The 23,021-nt window shown below is 49.2% G+C and overlaps 1 protein-coding gene across 1 annotated transcript in view; it reads right to left on the bottom strand.

Moving 5' to 3' along the window:
- Positions 1-23,021, bottom strand: part of LOC132378917 (annexin A7-like) — a 77,620-nt gene that overhangs the window by 18,109 nt on the left and 36,490 nt on the right. The window contains exons 6-8 of the mRNA XM_059946233.1: positions 22,764-22,887; positions 19,063-19,157; positions 16,649-16,762 (exon numbers count right to left, since the gene is read on the bottom strand). Coding sequence (XP_059802216.1) covers positions 16,649-16,762; positions 19,063-19,157; positions 22,764-22,887 — 333 coding nt within the window. The remainder of the gene's footprint in view (positions 1-16,648; positions 16,763-19,062; positions 19,158-22,763; positions 22,888-23,021) is intronic.

Genomic DNA, 23,021 nt, shown 5'->3' on the forward strand with positions numbered 1-23,021 from the left:
CCATGAGATCTTTTACATCAATGATAGTTAGCGTAAACTCTCCAAACAACAGTGCAGCCAACGGCAACCCAGTCTCACAATACCGTACATGCACATTGGATGGCAGTCTCTCAGCACTACACACTCACATCAACCCCCAGTCTCTCAGTACTACACACTCACATCAGCCCAGTCTCTCAGCACTACACACTCACATCAACCCCCAGTCTCTCAGTACTACACACTCACATCAGCCTCCAGTCTCTCAGTACTACACACTCACATCAGGCCCCAGTCTCTCAGTACTACACACTCACATCAACCCCCAGTCTCTCAGCACTACACACTCACATCAGCCCCCAGTCTCTCAGTACTACACACTCACATCAGGCCCCAGTCTCTCAGCACTACATACTCACATCAGCCCCCAGTCTCTCAGCACTACACACTCACATCAGCCTCCAGTCTCTCAGTACTACACACTCACATCAGGCCCCAGTCTCTCAGTACTACACACTCACATCAGCCCCCAGTCTCTCAGTACTACACACTCACATCAGCCCAGTCTCTCAGTACTACACACTCACATCAGCCCAGTCTCTCAGCACTACACACTCACATCAGCCCAGTCTCTCAGTACTACACACTCACATCAGCCCAGTCTCTCAGTACTACACACTCACATCAGGCCCCAGTCTCTCAGTACTACACACTCACATCAGCCCAGTCTCTCAGTACTACACACTCACATCAGCCCAGTCTCTCAGTACAACACACTCACATCAGCCCAGTCTCTCAGTACTACACACTCACATCAGCCCCCAGTCTCTCAGTACTACACACTCACATCAGCCCAGTCTCTCAGTACTACACACTCACATCAGCCCCCAGTCTCTCAGTACTACACACTCACATCAGGCCCCAGTCTCTCAGCACTACACACTCACATCAGCCTCCAGTCTCTCAGTACTACACACTCACATCAGGCCCCAGTCTCTCAGCACTACACACTCACATCAGCCCCCAGTCTCTCAGCACTACACACTCACATCAGCCTCCAGTCTCTCAGTACTACACACTCACATCAGGCCCCAGTCTCTCAGTACTACACACTCACATCAGCCCCCAGTCTCTCAGTACTACACACTCACATCAGCCCAGTCTCTCAGTACTACACACTCACATCAGCCCAGTCTCTCAGCACTACACACTCACATCAGCCCAGTCTCTCAGTACTACACACTCACATCAGCCCAGTCTCTCAGAACTACACACTCACATCAGGCCCCAGTCTCTCAGTACTACACACTCACATCAGGCCCCAGTCTCTCAGTACTACACACTCACATCAGCCCCCAGTCTCTCAGTACTACACACTCACATCAGGCCCCAGTCTCTCAGTACTACACACTCACATCAGGCACCAGTCTCTCAGTACTACACACTCACATCAGGCCCCAGTCTCTCAGTACTACACACTCACATCAGGCCCCAGTCTCTCAGTACTACACACTCACATCAGGCCCCAGTCTCTCAGTACTACATACTCACATCAGGCCCCAGTCTCTCAGTACTACACACACACATCAGCCCCCAGTCTCTCAGTACTACACACTCACATCAGGCCCCAGTCTCTCAGTACTACACACTCACATCAGCCTCCAGTCTCTCAGTACTACACACTCACATCAGGCCCCAGTCTCTCAGTACTACACACTCACATCAGCCCAGTCTCTCAGTACTACACACTCACATCAGGCCCCAGTCTCTCAGTACTACACACTCACATCAGCCCAGTCTCTCAGTACTACACACTCACATCAGGCCCCAGTCTCTCAGTACTACACACTCACATCAGCCCCCAGTCTCTCAGTACTACACACTGACATCAGCCCAGTCTCTCAGTACTACACACTCACATCAGCCCAGTCTCTCAGTACTACACACTCACATCAGCCCCCAGTCTCTCAGTACTACACACTCACATCAGCCCCCAGTCTCTCAGTACTACACACTCACATCAGGCCCCAGTCTCTCAGTACTACACACTCACATCAGCCCCCAGTCTCTCAGCACTACACACTCACATCAGCCCAGTCTCTCAGTACTACACACTCACATCAGGCCCCAGTCTCTCAGTACTACACACTCACATCAGCCCAGTCTCTCAGTACTACACACTCACATCAGCCCATTCTCTCAGTACTACACACTCACATCAGGCCCCAGTCTCTCAGCACTACACACTCACATCAGCCCAGTCTCTCAGTACTACACACTCACATCAGGCCCCAGTCTCTCAGTACTACACACTCACATCAGCCCCCAGTCTCTCAGCACTACACACTCACATCAGCCCAGTCTCTCAGTACTACACACTCACATGAGCCCCCAGTCTCTCAGTACTACACACTCACATCAGGCCCCAGTCTCTCAGTACAACACACTCACATCAGCCCCCAGTCTCTCAGTACTACACACTCACATCAGCCCCCAGTCTCTCAGTACTACACACTCACATCAGCCCCCAGTCTCTCAGTACTACACACACACATCAGCCCCCAGTCTCTCAGTACTACACACTCACATCAGGCCCCAGTCTCTCAGTACTACACACTCACATGAGCCCCCAGTCTCTCAGCACTACACACTCACATCAGGCCCCAGTCTCTCAGTACTACACACTCACATCAGCCCCCAGTCTCTCAGTAGTACACACTCACATCAGCCCCCAGTCTCTCAGTACTACACACTCACATCAGCCCAGTCTCTCAGTACTACACACTCACATCAGGCCCCAGTCTCTCAGTACTACACACTCACATCAGGCCCCAGTCTCTCAGTACTACACACTCACATCAGGCCCCAGTCTCTCAGTACTACACACTCACATCAGGCCCCAGTCTCTCAGTACTACACACTCACATCAGGCCCCAGTCTCTCAGTACTACACACTCACATCAGGCCCCAGTCTCTCAGTACTACATACTCACATCAGGCCCCAGTCTCTCAGTACTACACACACACATCAGCCCCCAGTCTCTCAGTACTACACACTCACATCAGGCCCCAGTCTCTCAGTACTACACACTCACATCAGCCTCCAGTCTCTCAGTACTACACACTCACATCAGCCCCCAGTCTCTCAGTACTACACACTCACATCAGGCCCCAGTCTCTCAGTACTACACACTCACATCAGCCCCCAGTCTCTCAGCACTACACACTCACATCAGCCCAGTCTCTCAGTACTACACACTCACATCAGGCCCCAGTCTCTCAGTACTACACACTCACATCAGCCCAGTCTCTCAGTACTACACACTCACATCAGCCCATTCTCTCAGTACTACACACTCACATCAGGCCCCAGTCTCTCAGCACTACACACTCACATCAGCCCAGTCTCTCAGTACTACACACTCACATCAGGCCCCAGTCTCTCAGTACTACACACTCACATCAGCCCCCAGTCTCTCAGCACTACACACTCACATCAGCCCAGTCTCTCAGTACTACACACTCACATCAGGCCCCAGTCTCTCAGTACTACACACTCACATCAGGCCCCAGTCTCTCAGTACTACACACTCACATCAGGCCCCAGTCTCTCAGTACTACACACTCACATCAGCCCCCAGTCTCTCAGTACTACACACTCACATCAGCCTCCAGTCTCTCAGTACTACACACTCACATCAGCCTCCAGTCTCTCAGTACAACACACTCACATCAGGCTCCAGTCTGTCAGTACTACACACTCACATGAGCCCCCAGTCTCTCAGTACTACACACTCACATCAGGCCCCAGTCTCTCAGTACTACACACTCACATCAGCCCCCAGTCTCTCAGTAGTACACACTCACATCAGCCCCCAGTCTCTCAGTACTACACACTCACATCAGCCCAGTCTCTCAGTACTACACACTCACATCAGGCCCCAGTCTCTCAGTACTACACACTCACATCAGGCCCCAGTCTCTCAGTACTACACACTCACATCAGGCCCCAGTCTCTCAGCACTACACACTCACATCAGGCCCCAGTCTCTCAGTACTACACACTCACATCAGCCCAGTCTCTCAGTACTACACACTCACATCAGGCCCCAGTCTCTCAGTACTACACACTCACATCAGCCCCCAGTCTCTCAGTACTACACACTCACATCAGGCCCCAGTCTCTCAGTACTACACACTCACATCAGGCCCCAGTCTCTCAGTACAACACACTCACATCAGCCCCCAGTCTCTCAGCACTACACACTCACATCAGCCCAGTCTCTCAGTACTACACACTCACATCAGCCCCCAGTCTCTCAGTACTACACACTCACATCAGCCCCCAGTCTCTCAGTACTACACACTCACATCAGCCCAGTCTCTCAGCACTACACACTCACATCAGCCCAGTCTCTCAGTACTACACACTCACATCAGCCCCCAGTCTCTCAGTACTACACACTCACATCAGCCCAGTCTCTCAGTACTATACACTCACATCAGGCCCCAGTCTCTCAGTACTACATACTCACATCAGCCCCCAGTCTCTCAGTACTACACACTCACATCAGCCCAGTCTCTCAGTACTATACACTCACATCAGCCCAGTCTCTCAGTACTACACACTCACATCAGGCCCCAGTCTCTCAGTACTACACACTCACATCAGCCCAGTCTCTCAGTACTACACACTCACATCAGCCCCCAGTCTCTCAGTACAACACACTCACATCAGCCCCCAGTCTCTCAGCACTACACACTCACATCAGGCCCCAGTCTCTCAGTACTACACACTCACATCAGGCCCCAGTCTCTCAGTACTACACACTCACATGAGCCCCCAGTCTCTCAGTACTACACACTCACATCAGGCCCCAGTCTCTCAGTACAACACACTCACATCAGCCCCCAGTCTCTCAGTACTACACACTCACATCAGCCCCCAGTCTCTCAGTACTACACACTCACATCAGCCCCCAGTCTCTCAGTACTACACACTCACATCAGCCCCCAGTCTCTCAGTACTACACACTCACATCAGGCCCCAGTCTCTCAGTACTACACACTCACATGAGCCCCCAGTCTCTCAGCACTACACACTCACATCAGGCCCCAGTCTCTCAGTACTACACACTCACATCAGCCCCCAGTCTCTCAGTACTACACACTCACATCAGCCCCCAGTCTCTCAGCACTACACACTCACATCAGCCCCCAGTCTCTCAGTACTACACACTCACATCAGGCCCCAGTCTCTCAGTACTACACACTCACATCAGCCCCCAGTCTCTCAGTACTACACACTCACATCAGGCCCCAGTCTCTCAGTACTACATACTCACATCAGGCCCCAGTCTCTCAGTACTATACACTCACATCAGCCCAGTCTCTCAGTACTACACACTCACATCAGGCCCCAGTCTCTCAGTACTACACACTCACATCAGCCCAGTCTCTCAGTACTACACACTCACATCAGCCCCCAGTCTCTCAGTACAACACACTCACATCAGCCCCCAGTCTCTCAGCACTACACACTCACATCAGGCCCCAGTCTCTCAGTACTACACACTCACATCAGGCCCCAGTCTCTCAGTACTACACACTCACATGAGCCCCCAGTCTCTCAGTACTACACACTCACATCAGGCCCCAGTCTCTCAGTACAACACACTCACATCAGCCCCCAGTCTCTCAGTACTACACACTCACATCAGCCCCCAGTCTCTCAGTACTACACACTCACATCAGCCCCCAGTCTCTCAGTACTACACACACACATCAGCCCCCAGTCTCTCAGTACTACACACTCACATCAGGCCCCAGTCTCTCAGTACTACACACTCACATGAGCCCCCAGTCTCTCAGCACTACACACTCACATCAGGCCCCAGTCTCTCAGTACTACACACTCACATCAGCCCCCAGTCTCTCAGTACTACACACTCACATCAGCCCCCAGTCTCTCAGTACAACACACTCACATCAGCCCCCAGTCTCTCAGCACTACACACTCACATCAGCCCCCAGTCTCTCAGTACTACACACTCACATCAGGCCCCAGTCTCTCAGTACTACACACTCACATCAGCCCCCAGTCTCTCAGTACTACACACTCACATCAGGCCCCAGTCTCTCAGTACAACACACTCACATCAGCCCCCAGTCTCTCAGTACAACACACTCACATCAGGCCCCAGTCTCTCAGTACTACACACTCACATCAGCCCCCAGTCTCTCAGCACTACACACTCACATCAGCCCAGTCTCTCAGTACTACACACTCACATCAGGCCCCAGTCTCTCAGTACTACACACTCACATCAGCCCAGTCTCTCAGTACTACACACTCACATCAGCCCATTCTCTCAGTACTACACACTCACATCAGGCCCCAGTCTCTCAGCACTACACACTCACATCAGCCCAGTCTCTCAGTACTACACACTCACATCAGGCCCCAGTCTCTCAGTACTACACACTCACATCAGCCCCCAGTCTCTCAGCACTACACACTCACATCAGCCCAGTCTCTCAGTACTACACACTCACATCAGGCCCCAGTCTCTCAGTACTACACACTCACATCAGGCCCCAGTCTCTCAGTACTACACACTCACATCAGGCCCCAGTCTCTCAGTACTGCACACTCACATCAGGCCCCAGTCTCTCAGTACTACACACTCACATCAGCCTCCAGTCTCTCAGTACTACACACTCACATCAGCCTCCAGTCTCTCAGTACAACACACTCACATCAGGCTCCAGTCTGTCAGTACTACACACTCACATGAGCCCCCAGTCTCTCAGTACTACACACTCACATCAGGCCCCAGTCTCTCAGTACTACACACTCACATCAGCCCCCAGTCTCTCAGTACTACACACTCACATCAGCCCAGTCTCTCAGTACTATACACTCACATCAGGCCCCAGTCTCTCAGTACTACATACTCACATCAGCCCCCAGTCTCTCAGTACTACACACTCACATCAGCCCAGTCTCTCAGTACTATACACTCACATCAGCCCAGTCTCTCAGTACTACACACTCACATCAGCCCCCAGTCTCTCAGTACTACACACTCACATCAGGCCCCAGTCTCTCAGTACTACACACTCACATCAGCCCAGTCTCTCAGTACTACACACTCACATCAGCCCCCAGTCTCTCAGTACAACACACTCACATCAGCCCCCAGTCTCTCAGCACTACACACTCACATCAGGCCCCAGTCTCTCAGTACTACACACTCACATCAGGCCCCAGTCTCTCAGTACTACACACTCACATGAGCCCCCAGTCTCTCAGTACTACACACTCACATCAGGCCCCAGTCTCTCAGTACAACACACTCACATCAGCCCCCAGTCTCTCAGTACTACACACTCACATCAGCCCCCAGTCTCTCAGTACTACACACTCACATCAGCCCCCAGTCTCTCAGTACTACACACTCACATCAGCCCCCAGTCTCTCAGTACTACACACTCACATCAGGCCCCAGTCTCTCAGTACTACACACTCACATGAGCCCCCAGTCTCTCAGCACTACACACTCACATCAGGCCCCAGTCTCTCAGTACTACACACTCACATCAGCCCCCAGTCTCTCAGTACTACACACTCACATCAGCCCCCAGTCTCTCAGTACAACACACTCACATCAGCCCCCAGTCTCTCAGCACTACACACTCACATCAGCCCCCAGTCTCTCAGTACTACACACTCACATCAGCCCCCAGTCTCTCAGTACTACACACTCACATCAGCCCCCAGTCTCTCAGTACTACACACTCACATCAGGCCCCAGTCTCTCAGTACAACACACTCACATCAGCCCCCAGTCTCTCAGCACTACACACTCACATCAGCCCAGTCTCTCAGTACTACACACTCACATCAGGCCCCAGTCTCTCAGTACTACACACTCACATCAGCCCCCAGTCTCTCAGCACTACACACTCACATCAGCCCAGTCTCTCAGTACTACACACTCACATCAGGCCCCAGTCTCTCAGTACTACACACTCACATCAGGCCCCAGTCTCTCAGTACTACACACTCACATCAGCCCCCAGTCTCTCAGCACTACACACTCACATCAGCCCAGTCTCTCAGTACTACACACTCACATCAGCCCATTCTCTCAGTACTACACACTCACATCAGGCCCCAGTCTCTCAGTACTACACACTCACATCAGCCCAGTCTCTCAGCACTACACACTCACATCAGCCCAGTCTCTCAGTACTACACACTCACATCAGGCCCCAGTCTCTCAGTACTACACACTCACATCAGGCCCCAGTCTCTCAGTACTACACACTCACATCAGGCCCCAGTCTCTCAGTACTACACACTCACATCAGCCCCCAGTCTCTCAGTACTACACACTCACATCAGCCTCCAGTCTCTCAGTACTACACACTCACATCAGCCTCCAGTCTCTCAGTACAACACACTCACATCAGGCTCCAGTCTGTCAGTACTACACACTCACATGAGCCCCCAGTCTCTCAGTACTACACACTCACATCAGGCCCCAGTCTCTCAGTACTACACACTCACATCAGCCCCCAGTCTCTCAGTACTACACACTCACATCAGCCCCCAGTCTCTCAGTACTACACACTCACATCAGCCCAGTCTCTCAGTACTACACACTCACATCAGGCCCCAGTCTCTCAGTACTACACACTCACATCAGGCCCCAGTCTCTCAGTACTACACACTCACATCAGGCCCCAGTCTCTCAGCACTACACACTCACATCAGGCCCCAGTCTCTCAGTACTACACACTCACATCAGCCCAGTCTCTCAGTACTACACACTCACATCAGGCCCCAGTCTCTCAGTACTACACACTCACATCAGCCCCCAGTCTCTCAGTACTACACACTCACATCAGGCCCCAGTCTCTCAGTACTACACACTCACATCAGGCCCCAGTCTCTCAGTACAACACACTCACATCAGGCCCCAGTCTCTCAGTACTACACACTCACATCAGCCCCCAGTCTCTCAGTACTACACACTCACATCAGCCCAGTCTCTCAGTACTACACACTCACATCAGCCCAGTCTCTCAGTACTACACACTCACATCAGCCCAGTCTCTCAGTACTACACACTCACATCAGCCCAGTCTCTCAGTACTACACACTCACATCAGGCCCCAGTCTCTCAGTACTACACACTCACAACAGGCCCCAGTCTCTCAGTACTACACACTCACATCAGCCCAGTCTCTCAGTACTACACACTCACATCAGGCCCCAGTCTCTCAGTACTGCACACTCACATCAGGCCCCAGTCTCTCAGTACTACACACTCACATCAGGCCCCAGTCTCTCAGTACTACACACTCACATCAGGCCCCAGTCTCTCAGTACTACACACTCACATCAGTCCCCAGTCGCTCAGTACTACACACTCACATCAGCCCCCAGTCTCTCAGTACTACACACTCACATCAGGCCCCAGTCTCTCAGTACTACACACTCACATCAGCCCCCAGTCTCTCAGTACTACACACTCACATCAGGCCCCAGTCTCTCAGTACTACACACTCACATCAGGCCCCAGTCTCTCAGTACTACACACTCACATCAGGCCCCAGTCTCTCAGTACTACACACTCACATCAGCCCCCAGTCTCTCAGTACTACACACTCACATCAGCCCCCAGTCTCTCAGTACTACACACTCACATCAGGCCCCAGTCTCTCAGTACTACACACTCACATCAGCCCAGTCTCTCAGTACTACACACTCATATCAGGCCCCAGTCTCTCAGTACTACACACTCACATCAGTCCCCAGTCTCTCAGTACTACACACTCACATCAGCCCAGTTTCTCAGCACTACACACTCACATCAGCCCAGTCTCTCAGTATTACACACTCACATCAGGCCCCAGTCTCTCAGTACCACTCAATCACATCAGCCCCCAGTCTCTCAGTACTACACACTCACATCAGGCCCCAGTCTCTCAGTACTACACACTCACATGAGCCCCCAGTCTCTCAGTACTACACACTCACATCAGGCCCCAGTCTCTCAGCACTACACACTCACATCAGCCCCCAGTCTCTCAGTACTACACACTCACATCAGCCTCCAGTCTCTCAGTACTACACACTCACATCAGGCCCCAGTCTCTCAGTACTACACACTCACATCAGCCCCCAGTCTCTCAGTACTACACACTCACATCAGCCCCCAGTCTCTCAGTACTACACACTCACATCAGGCCCCAGTCTCTCAGTACTACACACTCACATCAGCCTCCAGTCTCTCAGTACTACACACTCACATCAGCCCCCAGTCTCTCAGTACTACACACTCACATCAGCCCCCAGTCTCTCAGTACTACACACTCACATCAGGCCCCAGTCTCTCAGTACTACACACTCACATCAGCCCCCAGTCTCTCAGTACTACACACTCACATCAGCCCCCAGTCTCTCAGTACTACACACTCACATCAGGCCCCAGTCTCTCAGTACTACACACTCACATAAGCCCCCAGTCTCTCAGTACTACATACTCACATCAGCCTCCAGTCTCTCAGTACTACACACTCACATCAGGCCCCAGTCTCTCAGTACTACACACTCACATCAGGCCCCAGTCTCTCAGTACTACACACTCACATCAGGCCACAGTCTCTCAGTACTACACACTCACATCAGCCCCCAGTCTCTCAGTACTACACACTCACATCAGCCCCCAGTCTCTCAGTACTACACACTCACATCAGGCCCCAGTCTCTCAGTACTACACACTCACATCAGGCCCCAGTCTCTCAGTACTACACACTCACATGAGCCCCCAGTCTCTCAGTACTACACACTCACATCAGCCCAGTCTCTCAGTACTACACACTCACATCAGCCCCCAGTCTCTCAGTACTACACACTCACATGAGCCCCCAGTCTCTCAGTACTACACACTCACATCAGCCCCCAGTCTCTCAGTACTACACACTCACATGAGCCCCCAGTCTCTCAGTACTACACACTCACATCAGCCCCCTGTCTCTCAGTACTACACACTCACATCAGCCCCCAGTCTCTCAGTACTACACACTCACATCAGCCCAGTCTCTCAGTACAACACACTCACATCAGCCCCCAGTCTCTCAGCACTACACACTCACATCAGGCCCCAGTCTCTCAGTACTACACACTCACATCAGGCCACAGTCTCTCAGTACTACACACTCACATCAGCCCCCAGTCTCTCAGTACTACACACTCACATCAGCCCCCAGTCTCTCAGTACTACACACTCACATCAGGCCCCAGTCTCTCAGTACTACACACTCACATCAGGCCCCAGTCTCTCAGTACTACACACTCACATGAGCCCCCAGTCTCTCAGTACTACACACTCACATCAGGCCCCAGTCTCTCAGTACTACACACTCACATCAGCCCCCAGTCTCTCAGTACTACACACTCACATCAGCCCCCAGTCTCTCAGTACTACACACTCACATCAGCCCCCAGTCTCTCAGTACTACACACTCACATCAGCCCAGTCTCTCAGTACTACACACTCACATCAGTCTGGCTCAAGGTCTAGAGCAGGGTCTGAACCCAACATATGTCTGGAGGCAGTAATGTTATCAAATGTGTAAGGTTGGGAGGACTGTATCTCACCCTTCAAACAAGGCTCGCAATTACTCTGCCTGGGAATAAGGGGCAAGTTTCCAGTGTGGCTCACCATTCTATAGGTCACTGCTGCCACCTGAGATGCACCATGCCATAATGCCATTACTACTCTCTGAGCAGATTCCCCTCCCCACACTACTAGCTCTGCTCTCTGTGGGTGGTGTCATTGTACAGCAGAGTTGCAGCCCCAACAGGATCGTCGTGCAGTCACAGAGCCTGATTAAACATGAATTAGGAGCAGGAGGAGGCCATTCAGCCCTCAAACCTGATCTGCCACTTAATAGAATCAAAATTGAATGGTCTTTACAGAAAATCTTTCCTACCAAATGCAATAAGCATAAACAACACTTTATCTCTGTGTGACAGGACACACATCATGGTACAATAGTCTCTGCTGTATTATTTTGTACATTATTATTGCACACTGGTATACTATTTTTATATCATTACTAGTTTTACACTATTATTATGCTGTATTTAATATTACTTAAGCACACTGCTGAGTATGTTTTTAAATGTCGCTGCTGTAACGAAAGAATTTCCCACTTGAAATCAATAAAGTATTATTAGCTGATCTGACAGCAGCCTTAACCCCAGTCACCTTTCTTGTCCTGCTGATCAAGTATCTCTCTGCTTCTAACTTGGAAGTATTCAAAGGACCATTGCACCACCCTTGACTATCTCTTGTTTTTCCACGTAACTGAAATCCTTCCTCCTTTGTTGCAATGACATACATTCCCTCTGCAACTCCTCGGACACCTCTATCCTCTCAATCTTCATGGGAAGTTTCAAGAGCTGCTGCTCCAGGCAGGCTGGACAGCAGTTACTCCTGCTAATTTTTTGACTGATTAATTTTAAAGTGCATCCTATCTTTTCTGACAGCCAGGTTGTACACCAGAACAATAACCTGTAAGTTATACTCCTGTGCTGTTAAACATTAGCCGGTCACACACACAACATGGGTTAGAAAGAGTTAAACTCTGACCCACCAAGCACCCGCAGGGCAGGCAGAGTAAATTCCTCACGACATTATTCCAGCACTCCATGGGTGTGTCCTATACACTGAAAACAAACTTAAAAACAACACTCATTTTCCACGTATTAACATTTCAAAGGCACCACCCAGTGCAGCTGTGGCAGGAGGCAGAGTTTACTCTGGGACTGGGGAGTGTTGGTGTTTCCACTGTAAGATTCCCTTCACAATGTGCGTTATATTTTGCGCCTCATGTGGTGACGAAGCCTGGATGTCGCAGCAGGCTCACCAGATGTGAATCTCAGGCCTGACTGCAGTCACAGGCCCAGAGACTGTTTCAACGTTGAGACAGAAGTGTGGGAAGGGAAACAAAATCACCTTCTGTTACCTGCCCGAGAGGCCAGCTCAGGCAATGCGGGAAGGAAGACATGTTGGTCAGTGTGCAGCAGTGGCCTAAGCTGTTCTTAAAGTAAAATCCGATCATTCCTGCTTCGAAGATCCTTTCATCTGAAGGAATGGGGAAATGATGCAGGCCTTCCACACAGCTCCTGCACCCTCTTGTAACCCCAGAACTGCCCACATGCCACTTCTGCGGGCTGGAGGAGACCGTGTACCACATGTACATGGAGTGTGTGAGGCTGCAGCCTCTTTTTGCATATTTGCGTGGGCTGCTTCTCGCCTTCTGGCTGCATTTTAGTCCCACCCTGTTTATATATGGTCATCCAGTAAGGAAGGGGGCATGGAGGGATGAAGATGTCCTAGTCAACTTGCTCCTGGGGCTGGCGAAATCCGCCATCCGTGGGTCTTGGAAACGGGTGGCGGGAGGATCTCCCCGGGCAGACTGCCTGGCAATGTTTAGGGGGTATGTTCGTGCCCGGGTAACTATTGAAAAAGAACACGCGCAGTCCACAGCGGCCTTGGAGGAGTTTCGAGACCGTTGGGCTCCGCGGGGTGTAAATGCCATCGTGGATAGGGATGGCAACATTCTGGTGTAATGTCTATTGTCTATTTGTAGTGCAGTAATTGTGTTTGCCACTGTTTTGTATATATTGTATAGCACCGAAATTTGTAATAAAGGATTTTGTAATAATTAAAAAAAAAGAACTGCTTACAGGCCATTTGACTATGTGCTGCGTCTTAGATAAGACAGAACTTTACTTAGGTCAGCTAACATCACCCTGACGTGCGGCAGCTGGGGGCTCAGTGGGAGTGCCATTTCTCAAGTTTGAGGGGTCCCAGTCCAAGTCCTGATCTGATTTTAGTGCACAGAAATCCAAACTAGCCAGTGACTCCAATACCAAGCAAGTGCTGTGCTGTTGGAAGTGCTTCTCACGGCCTCAGTAAAGCAGCCAGCATAATCAAAGAACCCACCCACAGTGAATATTCTCTCTCCTCCCCTCTCCCATAGGGCAGAAGATACAAAAGCCCAAAAACATGTACCGCTAGGCTCAAGGGCAGCTTCTATCTCACTGTTATAGGATGGTTTCCGAGTATAAGATGGGACTCTTGACCTCATAATATATCTCAATATTGTGGCGAGAATTTGGTCTATAATGACAGACAAGGAAGATCTTTAACTCAACAAGTTTTATTGTGATAGACACACACAGACCAGGTACCATGACCCAGAGAGTGAACCCAACCAGTCTCACACTGACGGGGAGGTGACCATCACACACCCCAGTTACAGTTAGGGTGACCCACAAATAAACAAGCAAATAACTGTATGATCCAAGCTAAAATGGAATAATAAACAAACTGGAACTTCCCACCATAATCCCATAAAAGCATTTTAACACAAGAACAATAAACAGTACTGGTCATTAGAAATACAGGAACGGGCTGTAAACCATGCCCCCACCCAGAACTTCACAATATGATCCTTATTGTTTCCCTGCACTGCACTTGCTCTGTAGCTGTTACACTTTGTTCTACTTTTTATTACTTGGCCTCATCTACCTCAATGCACCGTGTGATAATTTGATCAGTGTGGACATTGTGCAAAACAAGCTTTTCACTGTATCTCAGTATATGTGACAAGAATAAACCAATTCCAATTCTTCCAGATGCAAAGTTAAACTGAGGCCCCAGCTGCTCCTTCAGTTGATGTAATCGGTCCTGTGATGGTGAGTCAGTTTTTGCCTGTCCCTCAGCCAATACTTACCAGATTTCCTGCTGTTATCACATTATCGCAACTATAAGCCGGATGTTGAATTTCTTACAGTGACTGCACTTCAGAAGTAGCTCAGAGCCAGTACACTTCTGCCAAGGGATGTGGAAGTGGTGAGAAACAAGAATTTTCCATTTCTTTTTCCTCATATTCTGAATGGAGCAACTTTACAGGGCAGCAGGCAACGGTCAAGTCCATTAAATGGACAGGTGCTGCCCCATTTTGGTTTACCGAGCAGGAGTGTGGACCCGGGCCCCCTCCTCCATGACTCTTCTGAAACACAACTATTGACTCTGTGTGGGAGCAGCCCTCCTGATGGGCTGGGAGCATAACTGGGAGCAGGATGAAGGCCCAGAATAGGGGCCAGAGTGCTCCTTGACCCAATTCATCAACACGTTCTCTGTCCAGCTCTCCCAATGGCAACTGAATAATTGTGAGGCCAGTGAACTTGAAGATTTCTTCGTCGAAGTCCCAGAGAGCAACCCAGACACAAATTCATTCCTTCATCAGGCATATCTGGGTCCATGACACCCACTGATGGGAAGGCCCCACAGGAATATACTGGCAAACACGAGGAAATCTGCAGATGCTGGAAATTCAAGCAACAACACACACAAAATGCTGGTGGAACACAGCAGGCCAGGCAGCGTCTATAGGGAGAAGCGCTGTCGACGTTTTGGGCTGAGACCCTTCGTCAGGGATATACTGGGCTGAGGGGTCCATGGGTACACAACGGGCAGCTCACGCTCTACAGGAGAGAGAAACCTAACTGCAATGGAGGCATCTCCTGGCTGTCCGCAGCCATTGCTTAGTCTTCCTCAAATGCCTCCTCTTGCAGTCAAAGGTTGCTCACCAGTTTCTGCCACCTGGTAGCAACTTGGACATGGTGTGGTCTTCTTTATCCACACAGATCTTTCATCACCACCGCCAATCAGCAGGGACTTCAGAACATCCATGTCAAATTTTGCTGCCCACAAAAATTTGTTTCCCCCCTACCCCCCCCCCCCCAACAATGCCATGTGAACCATGACCCATGTGTTCCCAATAGTCAGGCATCAAGTAAGGCTACATCACCATGACAATACTTACTTTTTCTCACCAAAATGCTGCATCTACTTACAAGAGGAATGACCAAGAATATTCAATAGCATTACTCCCACCAGGACCCTGGAGGTCATCAGAGTTTCTGCTCTGGTGACTCCCAGGGTGCTGGTGAGAGTAATGCCATAAATACTCTGGCTGTAAGAACAATTCAGAGGCTGGGTTTCCTATGGCAAGTGACTCCTCTTCTAACTCGCACAGTCAGGAGTTCTATATAGGCAATGATTCTCAAGAAGCCCAATACCATCCAAGGCAACTTTGAATAACATCCCTTTCACCAGCTGAAGTATTCATTCCGATCACCACCAGCAAAGCAGGGGTTGCATCTGTGCGTCTATAAAATGCTCTGTAGTCAGTCACCCAGGCTACTCCAGCAGCACCTCCTAAACCTGAAACCTCTGTTACATGGGGACCACCTGCAGCACCCTCTCCACATCACACACCATCCTCACTGGGAAGCAATCACTGATCCGTCATCATTGCTCGGTCCAATTCCCAGAACCCTTCCTCCAACAGCACTGTGGAAGGATCTTCACCAGAGGAACTGCAGAGGCTGAAGAAGGTTGCTCGACACTAACCCTTCAAGGTACAATAGGGAGGGGTAATTCATGCTAGTCTTTCCAACGACATGCAGGTACCAAACAGAGAGAACAGTAGAATGAAATAACCTGAATTTTGGCATTCAGTGTCTTTCCCCAGTTTTATTAGTCATTACTAATGGCAGATTAACCAACAGTACCTCCATTGCCTTCCTGAGACTCCAAGCATCATAGTAGGTGGTAGGCATGAACAGGGCGATAATGATTTCCTCCATGTTTCCACTAAGTTCTGATTTCAGGTCTTTGATCAAATCCTTGAAAAAGTAAATCACAGTTAGAATAGAATTAGGACCCTCAACACATTAGGTCCATGTCAATTCTCAAGCATCTATCTACATACACCAAACCCATTTATTCTCCCTAAAGTCCAATCAACCTCCCTGGATTCTACCACTGCTGTACACTAGGGGCAATTTATAATGGCTAAGGAATCTCCCATTTCAGATGTCTTTGTGATGCCGGGTTAGTGCCATCTGCAGCCAGAAGGTTGCAATACTTACTCTGGAGTCAATGAGTTAGACAGAATGGAAACAGGTCAACCAAGCTGTGTACCTGAGCTGGTCCCATTTGCTTACATCTGGCCCACATTCCTTTAAATCTTTCCTATGCACGTAAATATCTGAATGTCTTTAAAATATCATTATACCCACCTCTACATTTCCTCTTGCAGCGTTCCACGTACCCATTACCCTCCATGTGAACAAATCGCCCCTCAGATCCCTTTTAATCTTTCTTCTCGCCCCTTAAACTTACATCCTCTAGTTTTAGATTACCCTACCCTGGTTAAAAAAATCTGTGAGCATTCACCTTACCTATGCCCCTCTATAAGGTCACCCTTCAGCCTCCTATGCTCCAGGGAGGAAAGTCCTCACCTATCTAGCCTCTCCTAACAGCTCACGTCCTCCAGTTCCAATAACATAATTCTGAATCTTTTGTGCATCCTTTCCAGCTCAATGACATCCTTCCTAAACCCTGGTAGCCAGTTCCACCAAGGTAATGTGACATCTTCACTTTTCTACTTGGTGCTCCAACCGCTGAAGACAAATGTGCCAAATATCTTCTTCACCATTTTTAGAGAACCATGATACCTGTACCACCATTTCCTTTTGTTCAACAACACTTTCTCATGTCCATGTAGACCACAATTACTGCCCTACCCTTGATGACCCTGTCGGTCAACTCTTCAAAAAATTCATTCAAGTTCGTGAGACACGACTTCATGCACACAAAGCCATGGGGCCCATCCCTACCAGTCCTTGTCTTTCCAAATGATAGTGGATCCTGTCTCTCAGAATCCCCTCCAATGACCTTCCCACCACCGATCTGAGGCTCACTGTAGCTCCCTGACATGTCCATCCAGTCTTTCTTGAAGCACAACATTAGACTATCTCCAGTCGTCTAGTACCTCACCCATTGGCTTCTGCAGTTTCCCAACAAGTCTTTGGATACTTTGGTCAGGTCCCAGAGATTCATCCACCTTAATACACTTTGAAGATTGCCAGCTCCTCCTCTATTGCAATGTGTTTATGTTTCAAGACATCCCTTAATTCCTTAGCTTGTATGATCTTCTCCACAGTACACGCAGATGAGAAATATTCCTTTAAGATCTCACCTATCCCTTCCTGCTGCACGCATAGATGACCACAGTGCTCTTTAAGGCATCCTATTTTCTCTCAAGTAATCCTTTGGCTCTTAATATTTTTGTAGAATTTATTAAGATTCTGTTACCTTACATGCCAAAGCTATCTCATGTCCTCTTTTTCCCCCTCCTAACTTGTCTCTTAAATGAACTTCTATATTGCTTAGACCCCCCCAAGGGATTCAGTCGGTCCGAGCAACTAACATCTGTCATATAGTTGTTTTCTTTTTCCTAACCAGAGTCTCAATATCCTTTATCACCAGGGTTCTCTAATCCTGCCAGCCTTGGCTTTCACTCTAACAGGAACTCCAGACTGACACATAACTCCGAAGGAGTGTTTTGTAGGCTGAGGTGTTGTAAATGTTAAAACGCCAAAAAAATCCTGGGAGGGAAAGGGGGGATGAGGAGGGGGAATGAGGAAAGGGAGATGAGAGGATGAGGGGGGTGGAGGGGGATTGAGGGGAGGGTGGGGAAGGATGAGGAAGGGGAGGAGGGGGAGGAGAGGGGAGGAGGAGAGAGGTGGGGGAGGAGGGAGAGGGGAGGGGAGGGGGAGAGAGGTGGGGGAGGAGAGGGGAGGGGAAGAGAGGTGGGAGAGAGAGGCGGTGGAGAGAGCATGAGAACATGGGAGGGATGGAAATGGGAGTGTACTGAACTTCTGTAAATTAGCACCTGTGATACCATACCCCAGCGAGGGTCAGGTTCCTTGGGACTGCACACCAGTGAATTAGTGTCCATCTGACTGTTCCCTCTGATAGTCTGTACGCAAAGAACGGTCTCACAGTGAGTGTCAGAGTGTCTGGGCCGTGCCCCATGGAAAGTTGGAGGCTTAGGTATGTTATCCCTGTTACTGTCAGTGTCTGTGATTCAGTGAGGATCATTGCACATCTAGTAGAAAACTAGTAACTGAAAACTCACTTTGCCATACAAGGTCTTGAATGCTAACTTAATCTTCTGTCTTTGGTCATTGGAGCGATTGGCAACCACATCGATAATTGCCTGTTCATTGGTCCCTGCAAAACAGAGTTGTTATGCTTTTTTACACCTTTATTTGATGAGAATAAATTAACCATGTTGCAAAAGCATATAACAGCATTGGCATAACTTCTCACAACCAATACAGAACAGCTATTTGGTCTATCAATCTCATGCCAGTACTTTTTTCATGATTGGCCTGGATCAATCCAATCTGCTCACTTCATTTACTCTCTAATACTGTGCTGTCAAATTTACATCACTTCCCATGCTTCTTATGGTCTAACACAATCTTATATCACTCTTCCATTTAATTTCCACACCCTTTGACATTCCAACTAGCATTTTCTTTAACAAGGCTCTTCATGATTTGGGGCACATTGTAAGCACCTAAGAACTATTTAGCTAATAACTCTTTCTGTAATATTCTTAATTCTGTTGCATTTTACTGGCATCTCATCAACTAAGGAAATAATCTGAGATTACTGCAACATAGAGGATCGATCACTGACTTCAGGAAGGGGGAAGCAGGGTGAACATATATCGGTGGATCAGTGATGGACAGGGTCAGCAGCTTTAACTTCCTGGGCACTAACATGTCGGATGATCTGTCCCAGGCCTAGCACATAGATGCAGTCACAAGGAAGGCAACCAGCATCTTTACTTTCCTAGCAGTTTAAGAAGGATCGGCTTGTCACCGAATATTCTTCTACAGATGTACTGTTGAAAGTATTTCGCTCTGAAGCATCCTGGTCAAATGTGCAGGAATGGAAAAAGCTACATAAAGGACTCAGCCCAATACATCATTTGTACTTTCCTCCACACTATTGATAGTTTCTTCAGGGTGTACCAGCTTAAGAAGGCAACATCTATCATTTAAGATCCCCCCCCCCCCCCCATCTTAATCAAGAGGTAGAGCAGCCTGAAGACACTAAGCACCAGGTTCAGGAATACCCTCCTCCCTTCAAACATACAGTTCTTGAATCAGCCTGTACAACCCCCTATCATTACTTCAGGTTGGGAACATCATAACAATTTTGACCACTTTACATTATACCAAGTTTTGCTATCTTTGTTCCTACTGGATTATTTCATTTATGATTTTTTTTTGTATGAGTAATGTATATTCTTCTTGAGAATGTTGTGCATCTGATGCTATGTGCCTTCAAATGCTGTCACACTGTGCTCGTGCATATGTGATGAACTCTGTAATCTTAAAGAATACTGTCAAGAGTCTTTCTAACCTTATCATTTAAGGCACAACCAAAGTTGTTTACTTTGACAACACACACAAAATGCTGATAGAACACACAGGCTAGGCAGCATCTATAGGGAGAAGCGCTGTCGACGTTTCGGGCTGAGACCCTTCGTCAGGACTAACTGAAGAGAAAGATACTAAGAGATTTGAAAGTAGTGGGGGGAGGGGGAAATGTGAAATGATAGGAGAAGACCGGAGGGGCGTGGGATGAAGCTAAGAGCTGGAAAGGTGATTGGCGAATGTGATGCAGAGCTGGAGAAGGGAAAGGATCATGGGATGGGAGGCCTCAGGAGAAAGAAAGGGGGGGGGGGGGTTGCACTAGAGGGAGATGGAGAACAGGCAAACAACTAAATATGTCAGGGATGAGGTAAGAAGGGAAGGGGAACTTAACAGAAGTTAGAGGTCAATGTTCATGCCATCAGGTTGGAGGCTATCCAGCCGGTATATAAGGTGTTGTTCCTCCAACCTGAGTTTGGATTCATTTTGACAATAGAGGAGGCCATGGATAGACATATCAGAATGGGAATGGGACGTGGAATTAAAATGTGTGGCCACTGGGAGATACTGTTTTCTCTGGCGGACCGAGCGTAGGTGTTCAGCAAAATGTTCTCCCAGTCTGCGTCGGGTCTCACCAATATATAAAAGGCCACACCGGGAGCACCAGACACAGTATACCACATCAGCCAACTCACAGGTGAAGTGTCGCCTCACCTGGAAGGACTGTCTGGGGCCCTGAATGGTGGTGAGGGAGGAAGTGTAAGGGCAGGTGTAGCACTTGTTCTGTTTACAAGGATAAGTGCCAGGAGGGAGATCGGTGGGAAGGGATGGGGGGGGGGGACAAGTGGACAAGGGAGCCGTGCAGGGAGCGATCCCTGCGAAAAGCAGAAAGGGAAAAATGTGTTTGGTAGTGGGATCCCGTTGGAGGTGGCAGAATTTACGGAGAATTATACGTTGGACCTGGAGGCTGGTGGGGTGGTAGGTAAGGACAAGGGGAACCCTATCCCGAGTGGGGTGGCGGGTGGACGGGGTGAGGGCAGATGTGCGGGAAATGGGAGAGATGCATTTGAGAGCAGAGTTGATGGTGGACGAAGGGAAGCCCCTTTGTTTAAAAAAGGAAAACATCTTCATCCTGGAAAGAAAAGCCTCATCATGAGAGCAGATGCGGTGGAGACGGAGGAATTGTGAGAAGGGGATAGCCTTTTTGCAAGAGACAGGGTGGGAAGAGGAATAGTCCAGGTAGCTGTGAGAGTCTGTAGGCTTATAGTAGATATCAGTATATAGGCCGTCTCCAGAGATGGAAACAGAAAGATCAAGAAAGGGGAGGGAGGTGTCGGAAATGGACCAGGTAAATTTGAGGGCAGGGTGAAAGTTGGAGGCAAAGTTAATGAAGTCGACGAGCTCAGCAGTTTATATTGAAATGTTCTGCCCTTGCCAAGTGAAGCCCAATGTGCTGCTGTCCTCAGACTTCCCCATGCACCTACAGTTGATATCAACACAGGACGGAGGATGGCGAAAATGTTAATCAACTATCCCCTTGACCCGCTGAGCTCCTTCAGCAGGTTGCTTTCGGCTCCAGATTCCAGCATCTGCAGTCCCTTGCGTCTCCAGCACAAGCTGGAAATATTCAGCATGCTGGACACCGTGTGCGGAAAGAGAAACAAAGTTAATCTTTCAGGTCGATAACCATTCCAGAGCCATGGAATGTTTTAACTTGCAGAAAGGAGGGAAGGGTTTTCAAAATGGCTATTATAAGAGGGCATAACTTTAAGGTGAATGGAGAAAGGGACAACAGGATATCAGAGGTAGGTTCTTTGCACAGGGAGGTGTGGGTGCGTGGAATACCCTGACAGGGTGGTGGTAAAAGCAGATACAATATGGGTATTTAAGAAACTCCTAGCAAGGTACATGGATGATAGAAAAATGGAAGGTTATGTTGGCTGGAAGGATTATGTGGATCTTAGAATAGGTTAAAAGATTGGCACAGCATCATGGGCCGAAGGGTCTGAGTGGTGATGTGATGTTCTGTGCTCTGTGTTCTGTGAGGAGAATGTAGAACTTGCAGCAAGAGATGGAGTGAAAATTTGAAACATATGCAAGGAAAGAGGGGAGGTGGCAGGTAGGTGAGAGATAGGTGGAAGGGTAACTAAAGTGAATGGAGCCCTGCGTGAAGATAAACTCAGTCAGAAAGTCCTGTTTATGCACCGTGAACACTTTTACTCTGTATTCACACAAGGATAGCCACGTATAAGGCAGCATATACCAGATTTTCCCACTCTGTACATGAATGTAACAACTACTGTGTCACAGTGACACCAGTGGAGGAGCAGGGGAAGGTTTTCTCCTTTCGTGCCCTGATTTTCCTGTTTACTCGCACGACGGGACTTACCAGCTCCCTTCATGGCTTGCCTCAGAATTTCAGCGTCGCTCTGCGCATTGAAGTTGGCAACTGGTTTGACGGTGCCCTGTGTCCCACCTCCAATTGACAAGCCTCCGATGTTTGGCATTGAAGGCTGTGTCGAAGGAAGGCAGAGAGAGAACAGGCAAATTACTGAAATGGCTTACTCTTCCAGTCAAATCATCCAGCCTTAAACACACCGTCATCTGTGAGCTGCAAAACAGTTATTCTGTAAAAGGTAAGCAAAAG

Source organism: Hypanus sabinus, chromosome 21, assembly GCF_030144855.1.
Source record: "Hypanus sabinus isolate sHypSab1 chromosome 21, sHypSab1.hap1, whole genome shotgun sequence".
In the NCBI taxonomy this organism is placed as follows: domain Eukaryota; kingdom Metazoa; phylum Chordata; class Chondrichthyes; order Myliobatiformes; family Dasyatidae; genus Hypanus; species Hypanus sabinus.